This window comes from Geotrypetes seraphini, chromosome 5 (genome assembly GCF_902459505.1).
Source record: "Geotrypetes seraphini chromosome 5, aGeoSer1.1, whole genome shotgun sequence".
Lineage (NCBI taxonomy): Eukaryota > Metazoa > Chordata > Amphibia > Gymnophiona > Dermophiidae > Geotrypetes > Geotrypetes seraphini.
In genome coordinates, this window is record NC_047088.1 from 152,864,074 (window position 1) to 152,890,928 (window position 26,855).

At 39.2% G+C, this 26,855-nt stretch overlaps 1 protein-coding gene across 4 annotated transcripts in view; it reads right to left on the reverse strand.

Annotated features, from left to right (window-relative positions):
• STRADB (STE20 related adaptor beta) overlaps nt 1–26,855 on the reverse strand; it is a 106,821-nt gene that overhangs the window by 11,236 nt on the left and 68,730 nt on the right. For all 4 annotated transcript variants that reach the window (XM_033944585.1, XM_033944583.1, XM_033944584.1 and 1 more), the window contains one exon: nt 13,800–13,904. In XM_033944585.1, the coding sequence (XP_033800476.1) occupies nt 13,800–13,904 (105 nt within the window). The remainder of the gene's footprint in view (nt 1–13,799; nt 13,905–26,855) is intronic.

Consider the following 26,855-nt stretch of genomic DNA (forward strand, 5'->3'; position numbering starts at 1 on the left):
ATAACACCTTTTTTCCATTCATTTTTCATATATACACACACACAATATAATCTTTATTAACAACACATAATGGTTAACCACATAATTAAACTACACAAAGTACATGGTATGCTTCTCAACATTCATTCCTACTAGAACACAGATAACCCTTATGCAAATTCAGTACCAAAAACTAAAAGTACTAATATATGCAAAGGAAAACCTAAGATTCAAGACTCTGCATGCAGTACAACTCCAGAGAAAAAGAAACAAATGAATTTCTTCCTGAACAGTGCAAAATATAGACAGCAGATTAAAATTCTCAAAATTGACACAATTCAAACACTAAATTGAAAATAAAATCATTCCCCTACCTTCGTTGTCTCCCTCCCTGCGGGTGTCTGGCTGGCTCCCATCTGGCCGTTTTATGCGGCCCATGGTCCAATGCCCGCGATGTTATCTTGTGGCCGCTTCCCTCTTCTTTACAGCCGCAGTGTGCATGAAGCCGCGTGCAGCAGCTTCTTGCACGTCCTGCCCCTGAAACAGAAGCCTTCTCTTTGACGTCGCAACGTCAGAGAGAATGCTTCTGGATGAGGTGCAGGACGTGTGAGGAGCCACTGCACGCGACTTCGTGCACACTGCAGCTGTGAGGAGGGAGCTGGCTACAAGATAACACCGGGGACATTGGACCGCAGGCCATATAAAACAGGCAGGCAGGCCAAATTCGACCCGCGGGCCTTGAGTTTGACACCTGTGACTTAGACAAAATACCATAGTAACCTATGGAACTTTGTGTGTCTAAGTGCTTTGAAAAATATGCCTCATACTGTATAAAAGTATATGTAGGATTGTTGCCTGCCTACAGTCCTATATGTGCATATGAAGACAAATTTTCAGTAGCCCACTTTCTGTACACAAAATATGTAGACAGTCTTTCTAAAATTACCATTTTATATATGGTTAAAAATATCATAAAGCAAAGTTAACATGAAAACAATACCTAAGCTTATCCAAGTCCAAAATTTGTAGAGTTCTAAAGGATGATATAATAAGGAAATAGATCAATTGAAGAAATAGTAAAACCATAACTACAGAGAGTCTTTGTAAGATACAACAAAATTGTTTAGTATCAGAAAGGGTAAATAGCCTAAATAATTGATAGTGTTTTGAGAAAAGATATACAACTTCCTACCATTACAACCTAAATTGCCAGCAACTATGGGGAGATTATCCACTCATTGCTTATCCAACAATGGTCTACAGGCCCATCATACAGCAGCACATCTCAGAATTAATCAGGTTACTCCACAGCCAAATGCATCTTCAGGATCTCCACACTGAATAGGCATACCTTTGAAACTCAGTGCACTTCTCCCTCAGTATTCGCGGGGGTTAGGGGCAGAGCCGGACTGCGAAGTGTGAAAAATTGCAAATAACTTTGTGCTGGCTCTGACCCACACCCAGACCTTACCTGGTGGTCTCTGCCTCCTATCGCCTCCTTTCGTGCATGTTTGCAGGGGCCAGTGTGGGTGCTTCTCTTTCCCTGCTTTGGTGTCGGACCAGGCAGTGTGAAGATCGTTCCTCTCTGGGCTGGGCAGCCTGTGCCGGCCTTATATGGTGGTCTAGCGGGCTTTCGGGGCAGGAGCAATCTTCCTACGCTCCTGCCCCATGCAGATAGCCAATAGGAAATGGCTGCCGTGAGCTCCCACGAGAGACTACGGGAGCTCACAGCAGCCATTTCCTATTGGCAATCTGCACGGGGCAGGAGCGTAGGAAGATTGCTCCTTCTCCGAAAGCCCGCTAGACCAGCAGGTAAGGCCGGGATGCCGGGGGGAAGGTGAGAGGGAGGCAGGGAAGGTCCAAAACACAGGGGGGATTTCCCCCCTAAAAAAAAAAAATAAATCACGGCCAATCGAAACCATGAACATCGAAACCACAAATAGGGAGGAGGAAATGTATAGACAAACTGAATTTATGCATCCTTGCGGAGGGAGTCATAAGGACAGTTTTGGGAAATCTTACGAGAGGTCTCTATTAAGTGTAATAAATAAAAATCTTTTAGTACTCCCCACCTTTACCCAAAATTATGAAATGATTGCTGGTGACACTGACAGAGTACAATTTTTTGTTTCATTTAGACTAGGTGATTTAAGTTTCCATGGTAATCAAACTGAATATCACTGGTTCATTCCTTATAGCATAGCAGAAAGACCAAGGAAAGAAAAGAGATTAACAATAATATGGTTAAAGCACTACCCTTACCACAGGGACTAGTGCATGCAGAAGGTTATGTGTGTGTAAAAGTAGGTAGGTATACAGTCAACTTTTACATGATACTTGCATAAGTGTTCCCAAGGGTAGAGGATACGTAGTATGGGGTGGCACTGACATTTTATGTATGCATTTTATAAAATATGCACAGAGGCATATATTCTTACTGATACACAACAGCACACGATTGGCAATGAAAGAACAGAGATGGATTTTCCAGCTCAAATCATTAGAGCCAATAGAGCTCAATGAGGAAATAGAATGGTTTTCTATTATCTAAATAATAAGTCTGTCAGTGATGATAGCATGACTAGGTTGCCTAGCAGACTGACGAGGAGCCTGCAGTAGTTTTGTATTTTCCAGCTTTATTCATTAGAGCTAGCAGTGCTCTCCTCGATCTGAGCAATAGTTTTGAAGTATAGTGCTGATTTCATGAGCTGGTTGCCTAGCAATAGGTCAGCCCTCTGGCTGACGTCAGACGTTCAAACGGGGAGTTTGCAGCTGCTTTATATTCAGGAGATTACAAACTGTGGCCATGTTTGAAGAAAGACTGCACACACTTGATTGGTAAGAGATAACTCTATATCTTAGCTAATTTCCATTTGAATAAGCTTATATCTGAACTAAACTATATCTTAAAAGGTTGGGCTTGAACTAGTGTGTTTTGAAGCAAACCCCACAAGTAACAATTTTTAGATAAAGTGCTTGCACGACGTTAAGCAGAGTATAATGTGTTTACATTTGAGAGGTCACCAGTGTTTGCAAGGTTTGAATGAATTAAAAAAAAACAAAAAACTGAGAAGAGAGTTGGATTTTAAAAGTTTTGTATGTTTTGTAGTTCCCCTCGACCCTGAAGAAAAACATTGTTTGAAGCATGCATGTCGGGAGAGGTGGCATTGATGAACATTTGAGAGCTAACCTCGAAGCTAAGTAGCTAAGTAATAAGATTAAATTAGAAGAAAAAGACATTAAGTAAGGAAATGAAGGAAACTAAAATGAAATACAATGAAGAAATAGTTATGGAATTATGAAATTAAGAATAAGTATGAAACTAAATGAATTTTAGAGTTTTGAGTAAATAAACAATAAAGTGGACTGATGAAGATGAGATTGCTGGGCATTATTCATGGTCCAATTGATATCCGAAGGTCCATACAAATGAAAAATAAAGAATTAATATATACATATATTATGAAGTATATATTAGTACTAGACCAATAATCTCTTTACAGTGTATATGGGGCCACAATATATAAACAGGCACCATATAGCTTTACAATATTAGAGATTTTAAAAGAGTACAGAGAATAGTTAATGAATCAGAGCACGGGTAAACATCTATTTTTCCTGGGGTAATTTCACAAAAGTATAAAGGTACAACCTATGCATCTTTCCTGGCTAGGCATCCTCTTATACAATTACCCTACAGTTGGCTAAAACCATACTTTAATAGCACCAAACTTATTTTATATTTAAAAGAACTTTTAAAAAGAAGTACTGTATTTAGGACGATGAATGTAGTACTTATTGCTTTTTTGTTTGTATTGCACTGTTTTAGTTTGAAAATAAATAAAGATTTAATAAAAAAAAAAATAGAAGTATTTAGGACAGGGTGAATAAAAAAAAAATCAATGATTTTTAAAATTTAAATTAGATTATTTTTTAAAAAATGCTTTTTTCTATTAAGTCCCCCTTTTATCAAGCTGCAGTAGAGCGTTTTAGCTTCGGAGCATTTATCTATAAGCATTGGAGCATTTACCTCATGCTAAAAAGCTCTACCACGGCTTGATAAAAGGGGACCTAATATACATTATAGTCCAAAAGTTATTCATCTTGAAATAATGATTCGTTTTTAATTATGTAGCATGATGCTGTATATTCATGCAATGTTTTTTTTTTTCAGTTCAAAAATGTTTTATTAAAGTTTTACAAAACTAGAAGTTTAAATTTTTTGCTAAATGAATTCCATTAATCCATTCATAATGTCATGGGTAATTTTTCTATCTAGAACAGAGATGTCCAACCACAGCCCAGCAAGGTATTTCATGCAGCCAGGCTTAAGGGCGATACGGCATTTTGCTTATTGCTGCCCCTGGGTGTTTACCTTCTGGCCGGCTCCCTCCTTCCTGCCACAGACGTTTCTCTGCACAAAGCTGCAGGCAGCGGTTCCTCGCGTGTCCCACGGCTAAGCTGGAAGCCTTCCCTCTGATGTTTCGATGGAAGCGTGTAGGAGCTGCCACCCACAGCTATATGCAGAAAAATGACGGTGGTAGTGAGGAGGAGGGAGCCGGCCAGAAGGTAAACACCCGTTGGAGGCACAGAATGGAGGGAGGGAGTTGGGACTCGAGAGGGAGGAAGCACAAACTTCGTACAAATGATGGAAGGAAGGAGGGAGGGGGCATGAACTTGGGACACAGAATGAAGGGACGGAAGAAGGGGAGCATGAGGATGGAAGAATTCAGGGAGTGAGGGAGATGCTGAGATGAGGAAGGGAATAGAAAGGGAGAATTGGGTGTCTGAGAGAGGGAAAGAGATGGTGAACATAGGGAGATGAAGAAAGAGGAGACTTGTTGGGCATAGGGAGGGAGAGTGAATTATTTGGACATGGTGGTGGGAGAGGAGTGAGGTAGAGATGCATGGGGAAGAGAGCGATGAGCGGGAGTAATGTTGGATGTGGTGATGGAGAGGGAACAGTGGGATGGATGGAAAAGGATGAAAGAGGGGCCTAAATGAGATATTCATTAAAATGCTGAGGATCAACATGATGATGGCTCTAGCGTTACTGAATATTTTATAGGCTGCTGTTATTTACAAATTTGTAAAACAAATCTTAATCTCACTGAAAAAAAAATCTACCCCTCACCTGCAGAACAGCCCCATCACAAATCACAATCAGCTTCAGGAGAATTTTTTTAAAAATTATAAATGACTTTTTTGCACTTTATTGGGTGTTAGGTTCACCAAGGCTCTCCAAACTCAGTTCATACACTCTCTTCAAATCTTAATAAATTATAAGTATCATAGGATAGGGGGTTGCCATTCAACATATTACTGGAAATTGGAAAGACTATACTAAACTTAATTATACCTTTTGGTGGAATTCAGTTTGTCATATTTATAAAATGGAGAGAGTGCTTGCTATACAGCAAGGAAATTATAATAGTTTCAAAAAGATTTGGGGGCCATTGATTGCATATTCTAATGATTAGACACCTTGGACACCTTTTTATTACATAGGACTATATTTAATGTGGGGATGGGGAGGTATGTTATGTGATTTAATGGGTTTATTCCTGATGAATGGGATGGGTGGGAGAGGGGTCTTTTTTATATGCATTTGACAATAATTGTTAGAATGTCAAGTGATTTGTACGAATTATCTGATTGAATATTGTACACTTGTTGCAAGAGTTAAAACTGAATAAATAATTAAAAAAAAAAATAAAAAAAATAAATTATAAGTGAGCTAGGAAGGGCCATGGAAGTGACTGAATCTGATTTTTGGAACCCCTGCTACATGCAATTAATATACAACGAGTGAGGACCTACTCAACACAGCAGTGTAATTAAAAACTTCCTAGTTCAAGGAAAGCCAAAAGCAGCAAGTAAATTTTCTGGCATTGGAGCTAAGATGTACAGACTGAAAGAGACAGGAAAATGGATGGTTGATTTTCCACATTTTGGATGGCTGCAGACTGAGAAGGAAAGGTAAGAGACATTACTTTAAAAAAAAAAAAAAAAGTAAAAAATATCAAAAACAATTTTAAAAAGGGGCGTGGCTTAACGCGAACACGAATGGACGTGTAATCGCTAAGCTCCTCTTCATCTAGGCAACTGAAGATAAAAAATATTATTCCCTTCTTGAAGATTACATCAAAAAATAATTATTAATGATGATGATGTTACCCTATTAAGCCTGAAGTTGAAGATTGAGAGAATAACAGCTGAAAAGTCAGAGTGCCGACATCAAAAAAAGCTGAGGGAAGGTAATTTTACCGGCTTTTATCTGGGCTGAAACGGCGAAAAAGAGAGTGAAGATAGATAAAAACTTGAATTGGCCAATGAATGTAAAATTTATGGGTATTGAGAAAGAGAGGCTTGCAGCGAGAAAAATTAAAAAGGGATAGAGCTGTGGCGGTTTGAAACAGACCTCTCTTGCCCGCGCTGAACAGAGACTCTGAGGGCAAAGAATCGGCAAATTTTCTCCTTACTGAAACAGTAGGAGACTGAGGAGGAGGTTTGCTGGAGCGATGAAAACTGACTAAAAGTTAAAAGGAAAAGAACTGATCTAATTGTGAAGCTGCTGTCAGTTGATTTGTGTGGCGGTTTGATTTCTCCTGCCGGCGCTGACTCAGAGCCCTACGGGTGGTGAACGAGGGAGATCAGTATTGTCCTTTTGCCGGTTTCTTTTTGTGAGGACAGACTATTGAATAGAGAAAGTTGGATCGGCACGGTATAGAGAAGAGATGTTAGAAATTTAAACTGACCAAAAAGGGAAGGGAAGTAAGAGAAAGACTGATTCTAGTGTGAAGCCTGTTGTCGGTTGAATTCCTGAGCTGTGGCGGTTTGAAATCGCCCTTTACAGCCAGTCGGAGCCCTGGGAAATCAACTAATTACTTGAAGTATTGAAAAAAAAAAAAAAAAATCGATCTCATTATAAGGCAGTTGTCAGTTTAACAATCTAAAGCTGAGACAGTTTGAAGCAGCTCTCTCCTGCCGGTATTGAGTTGGAGTTCTGAGAAAGATCAAATTATCCTCTGCTTGAAGCAGTTTCTTGAGATACAAAATCAAGATACTTTTAAAAGGTAGAACATTGAATACTCCATTTAATTAATAAATAGAAAAGTTTACAATTCAGACTGATTGGGATAGAGGGCTGCCTGTCAAAGATAAAAATATGACAGTTTGATATAGCCCTCTCCTGCCTGACGTCAAAGTAAAGCCTGAGAAAAAAAAAAAAAAAAAAAAATTCTTCTGTGCTGAATAACATAGTGTTGAACACTGAGATTTCTAAAGAGCTGAAAGACATTAAAAGGAGGCTTGTGTCTTTTTCCTTTCTCATTGAGACAATAAAGCAGATAACTAACAAGAAATTACTGTTGAGAAAATTTCTGCTGCTTGAAATCAGAATGAAATTCTGAGAGAGAGAGGCTTGAGAAGAAGAGGAAAAGGATTTCTCTTTTGTTGACTATTATATTTGGACAGAGTGACTGATTTGCAATCTGCTTAGTGCTAGAACAACGCAACACTGGTGTAAAAAAAAAAAATAAATAAAAAAAAAATATCAAAGACAGATTACAAAAAATTGTGACTGAAAGATATTTTAAGATTCCTAACAAAACTGAATAAATAAAATCCACTAAAAAAGAAACAACAGCATGGCAAGTACCAGGCAAAACAAAAATGAGGCTGGCACATCAGCAAAAAGACAAAAACAAGATCAAATAACACCAAGCAAGATCCCACTTCCTATTGAAGAACCTGACATATTGAGTAAAGCAGAAGTTATGGAAGAACTAAGACAAATCAAACAAATGCTTAAGGAAACAGTAACCAATATGTCTGAAATGAAGGAAGAAATATTAAACATTCATAGACAAATGGAAAGTAATAACAAAAGAACAACTGAATTAGAATCCAAAATGGAGGTCATAGAAAGCGAAACAAACAGATGTAAAAATGATAGTCTGGAATTAAATAAATTGAAAGATCAACTGGAAGACTATGAGAATAGAGGAAGAAGGAAAAACATTAAACTTTTTGGAATACAAGAAAATTTAGAGGGAAAAAATACTATCCTTTTTCTAGAAAATTTAATTCCAAAAATACTACAACTGGACTTGAAACAACCACTAGAAATAGAAAGAGCGCATAGGATTCCAGTTAAAAATACAGAAAATAAAAGCAGGCCAAGACCAATAATTTTCAAAATGCTTAGATACCAACAAGCATTAGAAATATTAAATTCAGCAAAGAAAGACAAAAATCTAAACTATAAAGGATCTAGAATATGGTTCTTGCCGGACTTTGCCAAAAACACAGCAAATAAAAGAAAGAGACTATTAGACATGAGACCTCAACTAAAAGAAAAAGGTTTTAAATATGGTCTATATTATCCGGCGAAAATGAGAGTATCATCTGGAGATAAATCCTTATATTTCGAGGATCCAGAAAAACTAAAAGCTTTTCTTTCTAAACCAGAATCTATGATATTTTAACATAAAATTTTAAGATGAGTTTTGATGACTTTATGAAATAACTATAAAAGTATGAAATATTGAAATATCTGGAAAAAGAAAAAAAAAAATGATATAAAGAAAAGACAATAAAAATTTATAAGAAAGAAAGAGCAAGATATAGGAAAAACATCAATAATATACTAAATATATGTTTAAGATAAAATTTTATGATGTAAATAATAATACTAAGGAAATATAAATTAAAAACTGTTAAATGGATAAAGATACATTAATGAAATGTTAAGAAAATATGACTAAAGATATTAAAGGTTAATATAAATAGATAGAAGGGGAATTTGATTGAATATTGAATGCCTAGAGGGGAGGAGAATATTTGGGTTACAGTTCCAATGTGTATCCTTAAGCAGCCATTGTATTGGGTGGGAAAGGGAGGGAAAAGGAGAGTATTTACTATGATTAAGGGAAAAAAAAACATGGGATTAGATATTCTAGGGGTAAATATGTGTGTCATGAAAAATATTTTTTGGATTCTAAATATGAAGGAAGAGGAGAAAAAGACTATAATGAGAAGTATTAAAATGTATAATGTCTTTTAAGATATATTCTATTAACGTCAATGGCCTGAATCACGTAATCAAAAGGAAAAAAGTATTAACATTTTTAAAAAAGCAAAATGCGGATATTTACTGTCTGCAGGAGACCCATCTTAGTATAAAGGAATCACAGAAACTATCGGGTGGGTGGGTAAAGGAATGTTTTTTTGCTCCAGCAGAGGGTAAAAAAGCAGGGGTAGCAATCCTTATAAATAAAAAATGTACGGCCAAGATTAAGGTAAAAAATTCAGATCCACATGGAAGATGGATACATATTGATATAGGTATGGGAAATGATGCCTTGACGTTGTTTAATATATATGCCCCTAATTCGAATCAATCAGAATTTTTTAAAAAATTACAGAATATGTTGTTACCACTGGCTGCTTCTAATCTAGTGGTGGCTGGAGATTTTAATGCTGTAATGGATCCATTATTGGATAAAAACCTGGTAAAAGTATAAAATCTTTAGGTTTAGATAATTTGGTTCAATCATGTGATTTGAAAGATATATGGCGTATTCTTCATTTTAATGATCAGGAATTTTCATTTTGTTCACAGGTTCATAAATCATTTTCAAGAATAGATTATATTTTTGTTTCAACAAATAAAGTGCAACAGGTGATTAAAGCTTCCATAGATCCTATTATTATTTCAGATCATGCGGGAGTATGGATAGAATTACAATTAGATCAATTAGAAAATGGTAGACCTATTTGGAGATTTGATAATGCATTGCTTGTAGATGACAAATTTTTGGAAAATTTTAAAATACAAATTAATGAATTTTTTCAACTAAATTTAGTGGAGGATACATCTATAGAGAATGTATGGGATGCATTTAAAGCAACTATGAGGGGAAATATTATATCATATTCAGCTTTTATTAGAAAACAGATTAAAATACAATACATAGAATTAGAAAAAGAAATAAAAATATTAGAAGCTAAATTGGTAAGTAAATGGGAAAATGAAATTTTGCAAGCTCTTTTGAAAGCAAAAGGTAAATATAATGAATTAACTTCAAAAATGATAAGAAGAGATTTGTTTTCCAAGCAAACAATGTATTATGGAAATTCTAATAAGGCGGGGAGACTATTGGCAAATTATCTTAAAGCAAAAAAAAGGAAAACTAATATCAATGGAATAAAAGATGATAATGGTATAATAACAAATCAAACAAATATAATATTAAAACAATTTTTAAAATTTTATAAGGACCTGTATTCTACCGAGCCTTATTTGGAGAGACAAAAAGATGGAAAAAATTTTTTAGATTTAATTAATGGACCTAAGGTTCCTGATCATATAAAACGGAGTTTAGATGAACCTATATCATTAAAAGAATTAGAAACAGCATTGAGATCTCTTAGAGTTGGATCCGCTCCAGGTGGTGATGGTTATACAGTAGAATTTTATAAAACATTTCAAAATATCCTTTCCCCATATTTACTAAATTTATATCAGACACAACTTATAAAAGGTAATATTAAAGGTACTATGGCTGAATCAATAATAATTGTTTTGCCTAAGCCAAATAAAGATCCTACTTTGGTTTCAAACTACAGGCCTATATCTTTGATAAATGTTGATAATAAACTTTTGGCGAAAATTTTGGCTTTGAGATTAGCCAAAGCTCTCCCACATATTATAGATATGCATCAAACGGGTTTCGTTGCTAAAAGACATTCTTCTAATAACTCTAGATTATTGTTTCACATGTTAAACTTATAAAAAAAAATGGATGAACCGGCTTTTACAGTTTCATTAGATGCTGAAAAAGCATTTGATAGGGTAGAATGGAATTTTATGTATCAGGCTTTAGAATGGTTTGGTATAGGTTCTGGATTTATACAAATGGTAAAAACATTGTATAGCTTCCCGATTGCAAGACTAAATATTAATAATAAGATATCTGATGGTTTTCAATTGCAGAGGGGAGTTAGACAAGGTTGTCCTCTATCTCCTTTATTATTTGATGTTGTATTAGAACCCTTATTGTTAGCAATACAACAAAAGAGGGAGATACAAGGTATTCCATATTCAGATATGGAATATAAAATTTCGGCTTATGCTGATGATATTTTACTTTATTTGAGAAATCCAGAGTCAACCTTATCTTCTTTATTGGAATTAATTGATAAGTTTGGTAAATTTTCAGGATATAAAATTAATTGGAATAAATCTGAAATTATACCCTTGAATGTTCATTGTGTAAAAGGATTATTTGATACTTTTCCATTCATATGGAAAGAAGAAGGATTTAAATATCTTGGCATTCAAGTTAAAAATACAATTGAAGATACTGTAAAAGAGAATGAAAAATTTGTATTAAAAAAAGTTACAGAGTTATGTGAGCAATGGAACCCATTACATATTTCTTGGTGGGGAAGAGTTCAAACTATTAAAATGATGATGTTACCTGTAGTTTGCTACCAAATGAGTATGATACCTATTTATTTTCAGGGGTCTTTTTATAAAAAGCTCAATAGCATTTTAACAAAATTTCTTTGGCTTGGTAAAACACCTAGAATAGCTTTAGTAACTTTGCAAAAATCAATTAAGGAGGGAGGGGTAAATTTTCCAAATTTCTATAGGTACCATCAAGCCTATATTCTACGTCAGGGTATGTATTGGATCCTCCCAGAACTTATGGAAAATGTACCGGATTGGTTATATTTAGAATGGCGCCTTATGTTTCCCCTAAATTTAGTTCATCTACCAAGTATTAGCATACCTAGAAGATATAGAGAAAATAAAATATTAATGGATACTTGGAAAACGTTGAGATTTATTGATAAATTAACACCTATCCCAATAAACAAATCAACTAATCAATCTATATGGATAAACTCCAAGATCAAAATTGGCGGAGCTCAAATCCTTTGGAAGAACTGGATAATTGCAGGCATTAGATCTTTAGACGATGTTATTTCAGAAGGTAAACTGCTGGATTTTTCACAATTGCAACATAGATTTGGTCTTAATAAAACACAAAGTTTTAAATGGTTGCAATTGAAGCAGGCCATTCAGGTTGGGTTCCCTGAATGGAAAACATTAAATAATCAATATAGTTTAAAGTTTTTATGTTTTCAAGCAGACTTCCTAGGACATCAAGCCGCATTGTGGTATAAATTAATATCTGGATACTTGAATAAAAAACCAAAAAATGGTCTAAGAGAAATTTGGAGCATTGAGATTGGACATCAGATTAATGCATCTCAATGGCCACTAATTTGGTCTTGGAGAATGGGATGTACAGTGTCAGCATCTATGAGACAAACTTGGTTCTTTTTATTACATAGAGCTTTTTGGACCCCTACACGTTTGCAAAAATTAGACAGTTCTAAGTCCAATAAATGCTGGCACTGTAATCTAGAACCAGGGACATTAGATCATTTATTGTATCATTGTCCCTATATTAAAACTTTTTGGAATTCAATTTGGCCACAAATTAATAAATTGATGGAAAATCATATTGCAATATCATATGATACAATATTATTTGGAATGATGATGAGAAAAAAAAGTCAAATTTCACCAGAAAATAACAAGCTTTTATTAATTATGACAGGGGTTGCCATTCAGCATATAACTAACAACTGGAAGAACTATAACAACCTAAATTATACATTTTGGTGGAATACAATATGTCATATATTTAAAATGGAAAGAACAATAGCAATACAAAGGGGGACATATACTAAATTTATAAAAATATGGGGGCCATTGACAAAATACTGTAATGAATAAATAGTAGGATTTTTCTTCTTCTTTTCTTCTTTTTGGGATTTTTTTTTTTTTTCTATGACACACATAGAGGGGGGGTAAGGAAAATAATTTCTATATAATATGATATAATATATTATACAATATGTAATGTATGAATGAAATGTAATAGAAGGGTGGGGGGAGGGAGAGGGGATAAAATTTATTTAGAACATAATGTATTAGATATAAAAATGTTATTGAATATTCATCAATTGTATTCTAACATGTTGTATACTTTCTGTAAAATTTGAAAATTTAAAATATTATATTAAAGTAATAAAAGGGTGGGGGGAGGGTGAGGGGGAAAATTAAATTTAGATATATAATGTATTAGATATAAAAGTGATACTATATATTTATTATTTGTATTTTAATATTTTGTACACTTTATGTAAAATTTGAAAATAAAAAATAATGGGAAAAAAAAAAAACAAAAACAATTTTAAAGGGACACTGTAGAGAGGAACCCAAAAAAGCAATAATACTAACCCTGACTGAGCGATCCTCCACATCTGCCGCTGACAGCTGCTGCAGCATCCCCGCTTCTAATGAGGTTCGCACACATGGAGAATCGCTTAGTCAGGGAAAGTATTACTGCTTTTTTGGGTTCCTCTCCATAGTGTCCCTTTAATGAAGATTTATTATTAAATATGTACATCTTCTAAATAAGTGATTACAAATTTGGGACCTGCTCGACCTTTTTTTTGCTCATCAGCTAGCGTTAGTGTTTGTGGGGCCCCAGACAAATTTTTTTCTTCCAATGCAGCCAAGGAAAGGCAAAAGGTTAGACACTCCTGATCTAGAAGATATTATGATACTTGGTTTTGCATTTTTCAAAACTGTGACTTTGTGTATGCAGAGATAACATGCTTTTTCTTAACAGCAAATATCTTTCTGTAGAAACCATGATTTAAATCGAGCCTTTCTGATTAGTAATTTAAATTGATTTGATCTAAATCAAATCCACCCTGGTTTAGGACATTACCTGAGTCCGCTGCATATCCTGAAAAGGCACTCGCCCATTGGCCAGTTCACAAGCAGTGATTCCTACACTGTAAATGTCCGACTTCACATTATAACCATACAAATCCTGGAAAAAAAGCAATACATTCACATTCTGATTTATTAAGGCCCTGAGTCATAATTCTTAAATGATAGCAAGCAGAATTTTGAAAAAAATGCAGCCAGCTTTCATACATATACACAAATTACACTACAGACCATGGAGTATGCAGACTAAAAGATCACTATAATGCTAAATTAATTTACCAATCATTGGAATACGTGTTTATTTTTACATACATAATGCACATAGACACACAAAATATATGCATTCATAAAAAGCACAGTTACTTACCGTAACAGGTGTTATCCAGGGACAGCAGGCAGATATTCTTAACGCATGGGTGACGTCACCGACGGAGCCCCGGTACGGACCTTTTTAACTAGAAAGTTCTAGTTGGCCGCACCGCGCATGCGCGAGTGTCTTCCCGCCCGACGGAGGAGAGCGTGGTCCCCAGTTAAGATAAGCCAGCTAAGAAGCCAACCCGGGGAGGAGGGTGGGACGTAAGAATATCTGCCTGCTGTCCCTGGATAACACCTGTTATGGTAAGTAACTGTGCTTTATCCCAGGACAAGCAGGCAGCATATTCTTAACGCATGGGTGACCTCCAAGCTAACAGAGAGGGAGGAGGGATGGTTGGCCATTAGGAAAATAAATTTTGTAACACAGATTGGCCGAAGTGTCCATCCCGTCTGGAGAAGGCATCCAGACAGTAGTGAGTAGTGAACGTGTGAACTGAGGACCAAGTGGCAGCCTTGCAGATTTCCTCGATGGGCGTGGAACGGAGGAAAGCCACAGAAGCAGCCATAGCTCTGACCCTGTGGGCCGTGACAGCACCTTCCAGTGAGAGACCGGCCCGAGCATAACAGAACGCAATACAGGCAGCAAGCCAGTTGGAAAGCATCCGTTTAGAGACAGGACGACCTAGACGGTTAGGATCGAAGGTCAGAAAGAGCTGAGGGGACGAGCGGTGAGCCCTGGTACGGTCAAGGTAGTATGCAAGGGCACGCTTACAGGGCACGCTTACAATCCAGCGTGTGCAACGCCTGTTCCCCAGGATGAGAATGGGGTTTAGGGAAAAAGACAGGCAACACAAAGGACTGGTTGAGGTGAAAAGCCGAGACCACCTTGGGAAGGAATTTAGGATGGGTACGCAGAACCACCTTGTCATGGTGAAAAACAGTGAATGGTGGATCGGCGACCAGTGCATGCATCTCACTAACCCTCCTGGCAGAGGTGATGGCAATGAGGAAAAGCACCTTCCATGTTAGAAATTTGAGCGAAGTTGTGGCAAGAGGCTCAAAAGGGGGTTTCATGAGGGCTGATAAAACCACATTCAGGTCCCAGACGACAGGAGGAGGCTTCAGAGGTGGTTTGACATTGAAGAGGCCTCTCATGAACCGGGAAACCAGTGGATGAGCTGTGAGAGGTTTTCCGAGGATAGGCTCATGAAACGCAGTGATGGCACTGAGATGGACTCTGATTGAGGTAGACTTGAGGCCAGCGTCGGACAGAGAGAGCAAATAGTCCAGTACAGTTTCCACCGCTAATGAGGTGGGATCGTGATGATGCCGTAGACACCACGAGGAGAACCTGGTCCACTTCTGATGGTAACATTGGAGGGTGGCCGGTTTCCTGGAGGCATCCAAAATGCAACGGACAGGCTGAGACAGATTCTCTGGAGAGGTCAGCCCGAGAGAAACCAAGCTGTCAGGTAGAGCGAAGACAGATTGGGATGCAGTAGAGACTGACGTTGCTGCGTAAGTAGAGTAGGAAACACAGGAAGAGGAATGGGCTCCCTGGAGCTGAGCTGAAGCAGGAGGGAGAACCAGTGTTGGCGAGGCCACCGAGGAGCGATGAGAATCATGGTGGCCCTGTCCCTGCGGAGTTTGGATAACGTCCGCAACATCAGAGGTAGTGGAGGAAAGGCATAGAGGAACCGATCCGTCCAGTCGAGCAGGAATGCATCTGGGGTCAGACGATGAGGAGAGAAGAGTCTGGAATAGAACTGGGGCAGCTGATGGTTGTGAGGCGCTGCAAAGAAGTCCACCTACGGAGTGCCCCAGCGAGCAAAGATGGAGTGGAGTGTTGAAGGGTCCAGAGTCCACTCGTGAGGTTGAAGGATGCGGCTGAGATTGTCGGCCAGGGAGTTCTGTTCGCCCTGGATATAGACAGCCTTGAGGAAGAGATTGCGGGCCTTGGCCCAGGTCCAGATGCTGAGAGCCTCTTGACAAAGGAGGCGAGATCCGGTGCCGCCTTGCTTGTTTATGTAGTACATGGCGACTTGATTGTCTGTGCACAGGAGCAGAACCTGAGGGTAGAGAAGGTACTGGAAGGCCTTGAGAGCATAGAACATGGCCCTGAGTTCCAGGAAATTGATGTGATGTTGACGCTCCTGAGGGGTCCAGAGTCCCTGGGTGCGAAGATCTCCCAGGTGAGCTCCCCATGCATAAGGGGAGGCATATGTGGTTATGATCATGGAGTGAGGGGGTAGATGAAAGAGTAGACCCCTGGAAAGATTGGAGGAGTTCAACCACCATTGAAGAGATTGCTGAAGAGACGATGTCACAGAGATGGGATGAGAAAGAAGATCCGTGGTCTGTGACCATTGGTTGGCAAGAGTCCATTGAGGTGTCCTGAGGTGGAGTCGCGCCAGAGGAAGCACATGGACCGTCGATGCCATGTGGCCCAGGAGGACCATCATCTGTCGGGCAGGAATGGAGTGATGAAGGAGCACCTGACGACAGAGGTGGAGCAGGGTCCGTTGACGGTCGGAGGGGAGAAATGCCCTCATTAGTGTGATGTCGAGAACTGCTCCAATGAACTGAAGTCGCTGTGTGGGAAGCAGATGCGACTTGGGGTAGTTGATCTCGAACCCCAGGAGATGGAGGAAAGAGATGGTGTGATGAGTGGCTTGTAGCACAAGTGGAGACGTAGGTGCTTTCACCAACCAATCGTCCAAGTAGGGGAACACCTGGAGGTTGTGAGACCTGAGGAAGGCCGCCACCACAATAAGGCACTTGGTGAACACCCTGGGCGATGAAGCGAGGCCAAAAGGTAGCACTTTGTACTGATAGTGACGGTGCTGTATCTGAAACCATAGGTAGCAACGTGAAGTCGGATTGATTGGGATGTGAGTGTAGGTCTCTTTGAGGTCCAGGGAACATAGCCAGTCGTGTTGAGAGAGAAGAGGGTAAAGCGTGGCAAGGGAGAGCATTCTGAACTTCTCCTTGACCAGACACTTGTTGAGGTCCCTGAGATCGAAGATGGGACGAAGGTCTCCTGTCTTCTTGGGAACCAGGAAGTAGCGGGAGTAGAATCCCTGTCCCCTTTGGTCCGGAGGCACCTCTTCAATGGCATTGAGAAGAAGGAGGGATTGGACCTCCCTCAGGAGGAGGGGGGTTTGGGAGGAGTGAGAAGCAGACTCTACGGGAGGATTGTCTGGTGGAAGAGTCTGGAAGTTGAGAGAGTAGCCGTGGTGAATGATGTTGAGGACCCATTGGTCTGATGTGATGACCTCCCAACGGCTGAGGAAGATTTGGAGGCGACCTCCGATAGGCTGAGGAAGAGGCAATGATGATGGGAGACTGGCTATGCCCTGGAGGAAAAAGTCAAAAGGGCTGAGATGGTTTTGACGGAGGGAGAGGCTTGGCAGTTGGTGAGACTGTGAGCGAGCCTGAGATTGATGCTGTTGACGAGGTCAGCGGGGCTGCTGTTGAGGCGGGTTGAGAGGTCTGGCCGAGAACCTGCGCTGGTATGAAGACTGCTGTCTGTAGGTGCGAGCAGGTGGAGTCTTCTTTTTAGGTTTAATCAGAGTGTCCCACCTGGTCTCATGTGCTGAGAGTTTCTGGGTTGTTGAGTCCACGGGACTCTCCGAAGAGTTCATCACCCAGACAAGGTGCGTTAGCCAGGTGGTCCTGGTGGTTAATGTCCAGGTCAGAGACTCTCAGCCATGCCAAACTTCGCATGGCCACCGCCATGGCAGATGCGCGAGAGGTCAGCTCAAATGAATCGTAGATGGAGCGAACCATGAATTTCCTGAGTTGGAGGAGGCTGGAAATATGTTGCTGGAAAAGAGGGACCTTACGTTCAGGAAGGTATTTCTGTAAGGAGGAGAGCTGTTGCACCAGATGCTTCATGTAGAAGGAGAAGTGGAAGGTGTAGTTGTTGGCTCTATTGGCTAACATGGCATTTTGGAAAAGGCGCTTACCAAATTTATCCATGGTCTTTCCCTCTCTGCCAGGAGGGGTGGAGGCATATACACTGGAACCCTGAGATTTTTTCAAAGTAGATTCCACCAGGAGGGACTCGTGGGGCAATTGAGGTTTATCAAACCCTGGGATTGGAATAATCCAATTTACGAGGGGCTCCAGGAACCGTGAGGGGAGCTTCCCAGTTTTTATAGAAAGTTTCCCGTAAGATGTCGTGGACGGGCAACTTCAGAAATTCTTTGGGAGGTTGCTCAAAGTCTAGGGCATCGAGGAAAGCCTGAGATTTTTTAGAGTCGGACTCTAAGGGAATGGAAAGAGCTGCTGACATCTCCCTAAGGAATTTGGAGAAAGAGGATTGCTCTGGTTTGGAGACGGTGTCGGTCATGGAGGGTTCTTCATCGGTTGACGAAGCGTCCTCCTCGGTACCGTGGGGGGAGTCTTCCCACAAATCTGGGTCCCTAACGTCGGGGTGCGTACGTTTGGACATCGGTGTGGAGGGCTCGGCATGGCGGGTCTTTGAAAGAGATTTGCCTGAGCGCACCGAGGCGGTACCGGGTGAGGAAGACCGATGTCGTTCCTGGGACCGGACAGGGTCGGCAGCATCACGGGTATGTACTGTAGGTGTTTCTGCCAAGAGCACCGGCATGGAAGTATTAATCGGTACCGAGGGGGTCGACACCGATGGGACAGTGTGAGGCTCGGACCGGTCCCGTACCGGAAGGTGCGGTGCCAGCAACGCCAGCAACAGTTGTTGGAGCTGTTGTTGCAGCTGTTCCTGTACCTGTGTTTGGAGTATGGCCGCGATGCGGTCGTCCAGGGGAGGCACCAGTACCGCTTTTTTCTTCTTCGGTACCATAGGTGCCGCTCTACGCTCCGGTGATGAGGAGGCCGATGATGAGGCACTCACCGAGATCGGAGCGGAGCGTTTGCGGGGCCGGTGCGGTGCCGGGAGGGCCGGTGTCGCAACCGTGGTAGGAGGGCGCTCAAGGGAAGTGGGAGGCTTCTTAGCCGGCTTACCTGGGCCCAACGACCCCGAGGAAGGGTCCGGTGGTGTTGATGTCGTCGGTGCCGACTTTTGTGGTGCCGTCAACGTCGCAGCCGGTTCCATGGCAGATCCGGTACCAAACAAAATATTTTGCTGGATCTGCCGATTTTTCAAAGTACGCTTTTTAAGCGTAGCACAGCGGGTGCTGGTGTCAGCCCGATGCTCTGGACCCAAGCACTGGAGGCACCAATTGTATGGGTCGGTGAGGGAGATCGGGCGTGCACACCGCTGGCACTTCTTAAAACCCGGTTGAGGGGGCATGAATGGAAACACGGCCTCCGCAAAATCGAACCCGGAGGCCTGTATGGTGGCAACAGGCCCCGCCGGGGCCGGCCTGAAAAAATAAGGAAAACTCGATGAGTTTTTTTTTTTTTTTGAAACAAAAATAAAGGGAATCCGATAAGAAAAAGGGAAAAAAAGTGAAAAAATACGCGAGCGGGAAGGCAAAAATTAGTTTTTCAACGGCCGTTGAAACACATGCGTCTTCTTCGCTCTGCGGAAACGAAGAAACTGGGGACCACGCTCTCCTCCGTCGGGCGGGAAGGCACTCGCGCATGCGCGGTGCGGCCAACTAGAACTTTCTAGTTAAAAAGGTCCGTACCGGGGCTCCGTCGGTGACGTCACCCATGCGTTAAGAATATGCTGCCTGCTTGTCCTGGGATAATGTTGTTTTACAATCATGGTTAATCAGATTAGTACAGACCAAGCAGGTCTGGATTCTACTAATATGCAAACTTTTCTTGGCAAACTTGAGCTGTACGTGATATGGGACAAAAAGTCCCTTTTAAAGATTCAAGGTAAAACTGGGTGCAATCTTCAAAGATCACATGGGTGGAGAGCACTTGAAAACATGTCTAAGGGGCCATCTATGCCTTAAGATCCCAATGCAGAAATGAATGGTACAAGAAGGACTTTTGGCTACAATGTGACAGATTCAAAATGCCTTCAAAAAGGATTTAACTTTCTACACAAACAAAGCAACAAGCTAGGAACCATAGATTAAAAATAAACAAAAGTCAATTAAAAAACTATAGAAAGTTAAAAATGAATTTTCAAACCAATACATTAAAACTTAAAACACTCATCTATTAGAATGAATTGATTATTATAAATTTAGGTTTTGCACATATGATTTTTTAAATAACGTATTTTTTGGACCTTAAGATGTACTTTTTCCACCCCCAAAAAGGGAGTGGAAAAGGGGGTGCATCTTATGGACTGAATACTACAGCCCCCCTCCCCCGTACCTGTTTTTAATCCCAGCAGGCCTGTTCCCTTCGGAGGCGGCTTTTGGCTTTGGCGTTGTATAACAGCTTGCTTCTGCAGGTCATTGGCCTGTATCTTATGGTGCGTTTGGGTTCAGGTACTGGTCAGCATGGGGGCAACTGCCAGAAGTGTGGCTCGCATTGCCTCTGTGGGTAATTGCGATCTGGCCTGTCTTCGAGGGTGGATCGGACAGACGTTGTGTGCTGCATATGGGCCTAACTCTGCTGCCGATGTGTTGGGCGTGGCCATGACTGCCTGGCCTGTGTTACCGGCCGGCAGGGAACGTAACATGGTGGATCGGCGGCCCGGTAGGTGACGGCTTCTGGGTCAGCATTCGGAGCTGCACGTCAAGCGACGGCAGGAACTGGGGTTCAAGGAAGGAGTCCCTGGAGCCGGTGATCGGGTGGAGAGTGTTGAACACAGTCCAGCTCATGCAGTATGGTTCCTGCCGTTTCCAGACCTCTGGTGCTGTAGAGGTGCGGCACATGGCTTTTGTGGGATCTTATTGTGGGTGTCCTCATACTTACTGTCGGGCTGGCGCCTCCTCCAGGGGGCCTAGCTTAATTGGAGGCAGGTTGGAGGGTCAGTAATGGGCCTGTGGTAGGAGTGCTGTGCAGGTTGCTGATTCTCTTCTTTGTCGTGATTTAAAACAGGTACGGGGAGATATGATCATAAGCAAAGTGGTTATGGTGGTCAAACGAAACCTCTTTTCCGTAAGAAGGCTAAGATCACCAGAAAGATTGTCTTGAGGCTCGAGTGTGTGGAGCCAAACTGCAAGTCTAAAAGGATGCTGGCTATTAAGAGATGCATATAAACTAAATATAGTCAACCCAAGTGGTCAAAATATAATTTACTCATATAGGGAATAATTACCACTTCATATAACACATCCACTGCGTAAGTATCTTAGTCTTTTTCAGAGAGAAGGGCCTCAGATTCGGAGCATACGCGTAGTCCTATCATAGACTCGACTATCAGCGTATCCTTATAGCTCCATGCTTCAGTCATGGGCCCATACCCCAATTGAATTTTAGAAACTTTTCTTAAATAGAACTTAAATATGGTGACTAAAAAATACAGAACTTTTTAAAGGTGAAGTTAAGATACTAAGATTCTGTCATATCCGCTTTAAAGTTGAAGCATATACACAGTGTATTCTTATTTTAATAGGCAGCTAAATCACTTATCTCAAGCAATTTTTCTTTTTTCTTTTATGGCTTTCACGTCCGGTTCTTTATTTAGCCTATTTACTGGCTAAGCCGATGCGGCCAGCGTTTCGTGGACACTGTTGTTAGTCCACTGCGTCAGGGCCAATAGCCAACAGATATCTGGATAATGATGAAGCTTATATCATTGCTTGCCATTTCTGTTAGTAAATGACCCACTGATCAAATGTCCAATCGGTGTGGTTCCAAACACCTAGAAACAGCCTCCAAAGAAGGACCCATCTGACCTGCTCCATCAGAACATGTCAGTTAGTAGGCTGTTCTGATGGAGCAGGTCAGATGGGTCCTTCTTTGGAGGCTGTTTCTAGGTGTTTGGAACCACACCGATTGGACATTTGATCAGTGGGTCATTTACTAACAGAAATGGCAAGCAATGATATAAGCTTCATCATTATCCAGATATCTGTTGGCTATTGGCCCTGACGCAGTGGACTAACAACAGTGTCCACGAAACGCTGGCCGCGTCGGCTTAGCCAGTAAATAGGCTAAATAAAGAACCGGACGTGAAAGCCATAAAAGAAAAAAGAAAAATTGCTTGAGATAAGTGATTTAGCTGCCTATTAAAATAAGAATACACTATGTATATGCTTTAACTTTAAAGCGGATATGACAGAATCTTAGTATCTTAACTTCACCTTTAAAAAGTTCTGGATTTTTTAGTCACCATATTTAAGTTCTATTTAAGAAAAGTTTCTAAAATTCAATTGGGGTATGGGCCCATGACTGGAGCATGGAGCTATAAGGATACGCTGATAGTCGAGTCTATGATAGGACTACGCGTATGCTCCGAATCTGAGGCCCTTCTCCCTGAAAAAGACTAAGATACTTACGCAGTGGATGTGTTATATGAAGTGGTAATTATTCTCTATATGAGTAAATATTAAGAGATGCAACCATTTTGAGCTAGGAGGTGAGATTCCAGCAAGCCTTTGAAATTTTAAGCTTGGCCAAAGCGGATAAAAACCTTAACTATAAAGGGTCTAAATTACTTTTTTTGCCTGATTTTGCCAAGTGCACTGCAGTTAAAAGGCAGCAGTTTCTGCAGCTTAGACCTCAGCTGAGAGAAAAAGGTTTCAAATATGGATTATAATATCCTGCCAAGATGAGGGTTACAACTGGAAATAAATCCATTTATTTTGAGGATCCAGAGAAATTAAAGGATTTTCTGCTTACTTCGGAGCCAATGGTTACATAAAGTTTAATTTAAGATTAGGAGAACAGAAGAGGAGGAACAAAGTTTATGCTTATTTTATTATTGTTTTGGGAGATCTTTGTTTCTTTTATCCTATTACATTGTTAATTTGGGATTAATCTTTGCTTATAAGTGGTGGTATCTAGAGAGGCACGAAATAAAAGATAGTGAGACCCTGGAGTACCATGAGAGGCAGCGGCTTGAGTTATGTGCCATTCATACATTGAACAATGTCCTGCAAGAGAGGCATATCAGCTAGGAAGCGGCAGATGATATCTGAAAGAGGTTCGCATCAGATTTATGCTGGAACCTACACCGCAGTGTCCTGGGCACAGGCACTTATGATGTTTAATGTGATAATGACAGCACTTCAGTCTCTAGACTTTGCAACTGTATGTGGGATAAGTGCAGGTTCTTGGAGCAATGTAATGTCCATGGTTTTAATGTGAATATCCTGTTAAGAGTCTCCTTGGGCATACTTTCATTACACTGGATTGCTGTATGGAAGATTAATGGACTTTATTATAACTTGGAAGTTGAAGGTGTCACTAGTGATTGGAGAGGTCACAAATGTCAGACTTTTTCTTCAGGAACTTATATCGTAAGGACTACGAGAAGTTTTGCATGATGTACAGAAAGATGTTGAGACCTTTGGGACTTGGCTGAATTCTGAATGATGAAAGTTTTGGACAGATTTGTGCATGAGAACTGAACAGAGTAATAACTTTTTAATCTTTTTAACTCTCTGTTTTTACAAAACTTTATGCAAGCTGAGCTGCCATTCCTGTGCCTGTTATGGAACTTGATAAATAGAGATGCTGCCTTTTCACTTGAATGCCTCTCGAGGATAGCGCATGTTATTACTCGAAGAAGAGTTTCTACCATGGCTTTTCCAGATAGGGCTTTTGAAAACCATGCTGCTCACCCTATAGCTAGACAGGTTTTCTAGGTAGTTCACTAACTGTATAAGGGAAGAGCTAGTATTGTCCAGAGTATTGAATATTAATTACATTTCTTGTGTCTATCTTGAAGATCTGATTTAAGGTTCTTTAATTGGATGGAAAGCTACTGCCTGGGGGTTATCTTTGCTTTGCTCATTTTGATCAATAGTTTCTGCCAGGATTTAAAGAAGATATTTGAGAGTTTTCTTTATTAATATTCTATGTTGCAATATGAAAATGCAGATTATTAGGTATATATTTTTGGTTTATTAGGGCTCTGATACAATGAATAAAATGATATATGAAATTAATTAAATGATAAATATTTAATTGTTAGGATTAATTTTATATAGTTTAATGGGTCATGATTTAAGGAAATTTGACTAAAGCTAATGTTTTAATTGATTTTATTTAAAATATTCTTGTAGATTGATACAATGAATTGTATTTTAGATTTGAATGCAAAATATTAAGTTTGAACTATTTTTTAGTATCTTTTTAAAGGGGATTCAATATATTGTAATTACAATGATTATTGGAGATAATTTATGAGTTTATTTTATAAGATCTCTTTTGATGGTTTTATGAAATTTTGAATTCCTAATGTTTAAAAGTGTGTTTTATCAATTGATTAATTTAATTAATTGGTTGATTTAATAGGGAATTTTATGTTTCTTTTAACTGGGAATATAGTTGAATTATTAATTAATACTTATGTTTATTGAGTGTGAATGTATTTGATAATATATATGGTTGATTGGGTGATTATACTAATTTCAGAGATTATAAATTGCATTATTGATGTTTAGGGTATTCATGAATTAATATCATATTATTATTATTATTTTAAAAGATGGATTTGTATATTATGTTGCCTGGGGGGATATTGTGATTATATGTCCTATGCGTGTTCCAAGACAATCATTCTTAAGGGGAGGATGGGGAGGGTTGTGGGGTGGGGGTTTTGCTGGAATTAGAGGTAATGAATTTATAGATGATGGGGGGGTATTGCTTCAATTCGAGTTATTATTAAATATACTAGGTGTGATGGTGTCTGGTCATTTTAATAGTATCAAATCTATATATTATTGTTGGTATCTATATGAGATTTTAGATGGAGATTAAGGTTTTTTCTTTAAATGTCAATGGCCTAAATCATCCAGTCGAAAGAAGGAAAATGTTAGCTTTCCTTCAGAAGCAAAATGCTGATGTATATTTTGTCCAAGAGACGCATTTGTAATTAATAGAATCTAAGAAACTGAAAGGGGGTTGGGTTTCTAAAAGTTTTTTTGCCCCAGCAGTGGGGAAAAAGGCTGGGGTTGCTATTTTAGTTAATAGGAAGTGTTTAGCTGATTTTCAATTAATTGCTTCGGACCCTTCAGGAAGATGGGTACATGTTAAAATGGATATGGGGAATACTACCCTGGATTTATTCAATGTGTACACTCCAAATTCAAATCAAATGGAGTTTTTAAAACATTTACAGCAGTTATTACTACCACTGGCTACTTCTAATTTAGTAGTGGCTGGAGATTTCAATGCTGTAATGGATCCATTTATTGATAAAAGACCAAGCAAAATTATAAAATTGTTAGGGCTAGATAATTTAATACAATCTTGTGATTTAATTGATATATGGCGTATTCTTCATTTTAATGATCAAGAATTTTCTTTTTGTTCACAGGTCCATAAATCCTTTTCAAGAACTGATTATATTTTTGTTTCTAATAGATTAGTTCAGCGTGTGACGAAAGCCAATATAGATCCTATTATTTTGTCTGATCATGGGGGGAGTGTGGATTGAGTTACAATCTGATGAACAAGTTTGTCCTAAACCAGTTTGGAGATTTAATAATGCTTTGCTTGCTGACTCAAAATTTCTTGAAGATTTTAAGTTGAAAATGATTGAATTTTTCCAAATTAATACTTCTGTTGATATAAGTATTGAATCTTTATGGGATGCATTTAAGGCAACTATGAGAGGTAATATTATTTCTTATTCGGTATATATTTTTAAAAACTTAAAAAAACAATTTTCTGACTTAGAAAAAGAAATTAAGATTTTGGAAAATAAATTAATTAATAGGTGGGAACAACATACTTTACAAATCTTATTAAAAGCAAAAGCCAAATATAATGAGATATCTTCTCAATTTGTAAGGAAAGATTTGTTTTGTCAGCAGGCTCAGTATTATGGTAACTCAAATAAGACAGGAAGATTATTAGCAAATTATCTCAAAGCAAAAAAGAGGAAAACAAAAGTTATTGCAATTAAAGATAAACAAGGAGGTACACATACTGAAATTGAGCATATTTTAAAGCAATTATTTACTTTTTATAAAGTATTTTTCCGAGTCTTATGGAAACAGAGAACAGGATGGTTTAGAATTTTTAAATTTACTTAATGGAGCGAAGGTTCCTGATCATATAAAAAGCAGTTTAGAAGAACCTATATCTTTAAAAGAATTAGAAATAGCATTGAGATCTCTTAGAGTTGGATCCGCTCCAGGTGGTGATGGTTATACTACTGAGTTTTATAAATCATTTCAAATTACCCTTTTGCCATATTTGTTAAAGTTATATCATTATCAACTGAATAGAGGTTGTATTACAGGTACTATGGCTGATTCTTTAATTATTGTCTTGCCAAAACCAAACAGAGATTCTACTTTGGTTTCAAACTACAGGCCTATCTCGTTAATAAATGTAGATGGAAAACTTATTGCTAAAGTATTGGCTTTGCGTTTGGCTAAAGCTCTCTTTTATTATTAATACCCACCAAACAGGATTTGTTGCTAAGAGACATTCTTCGAATAATATTAGATTAGCTTTTCACTCTCTAAATTTAACAAAAAACATGAATGATCCGGCTTTTTTGATCTCTTTGGTGCAGAAAAAGCCTTTGATCGAGTTGAGTGGACTTTTATGTATCAGGCTTTAGAGTGGTTTGGTATAGGTTCTGGTTTTATTCAAATGATTCAGACACTGTATAGCTCTCCTGGTGCAAGATTATATATTAATAATAGTTTGTCAGATTGATTTAACTTGCTAAGGGGGGTTAGACAGGGTTGTCCTTTATCTCCTTTACTCTTTAATG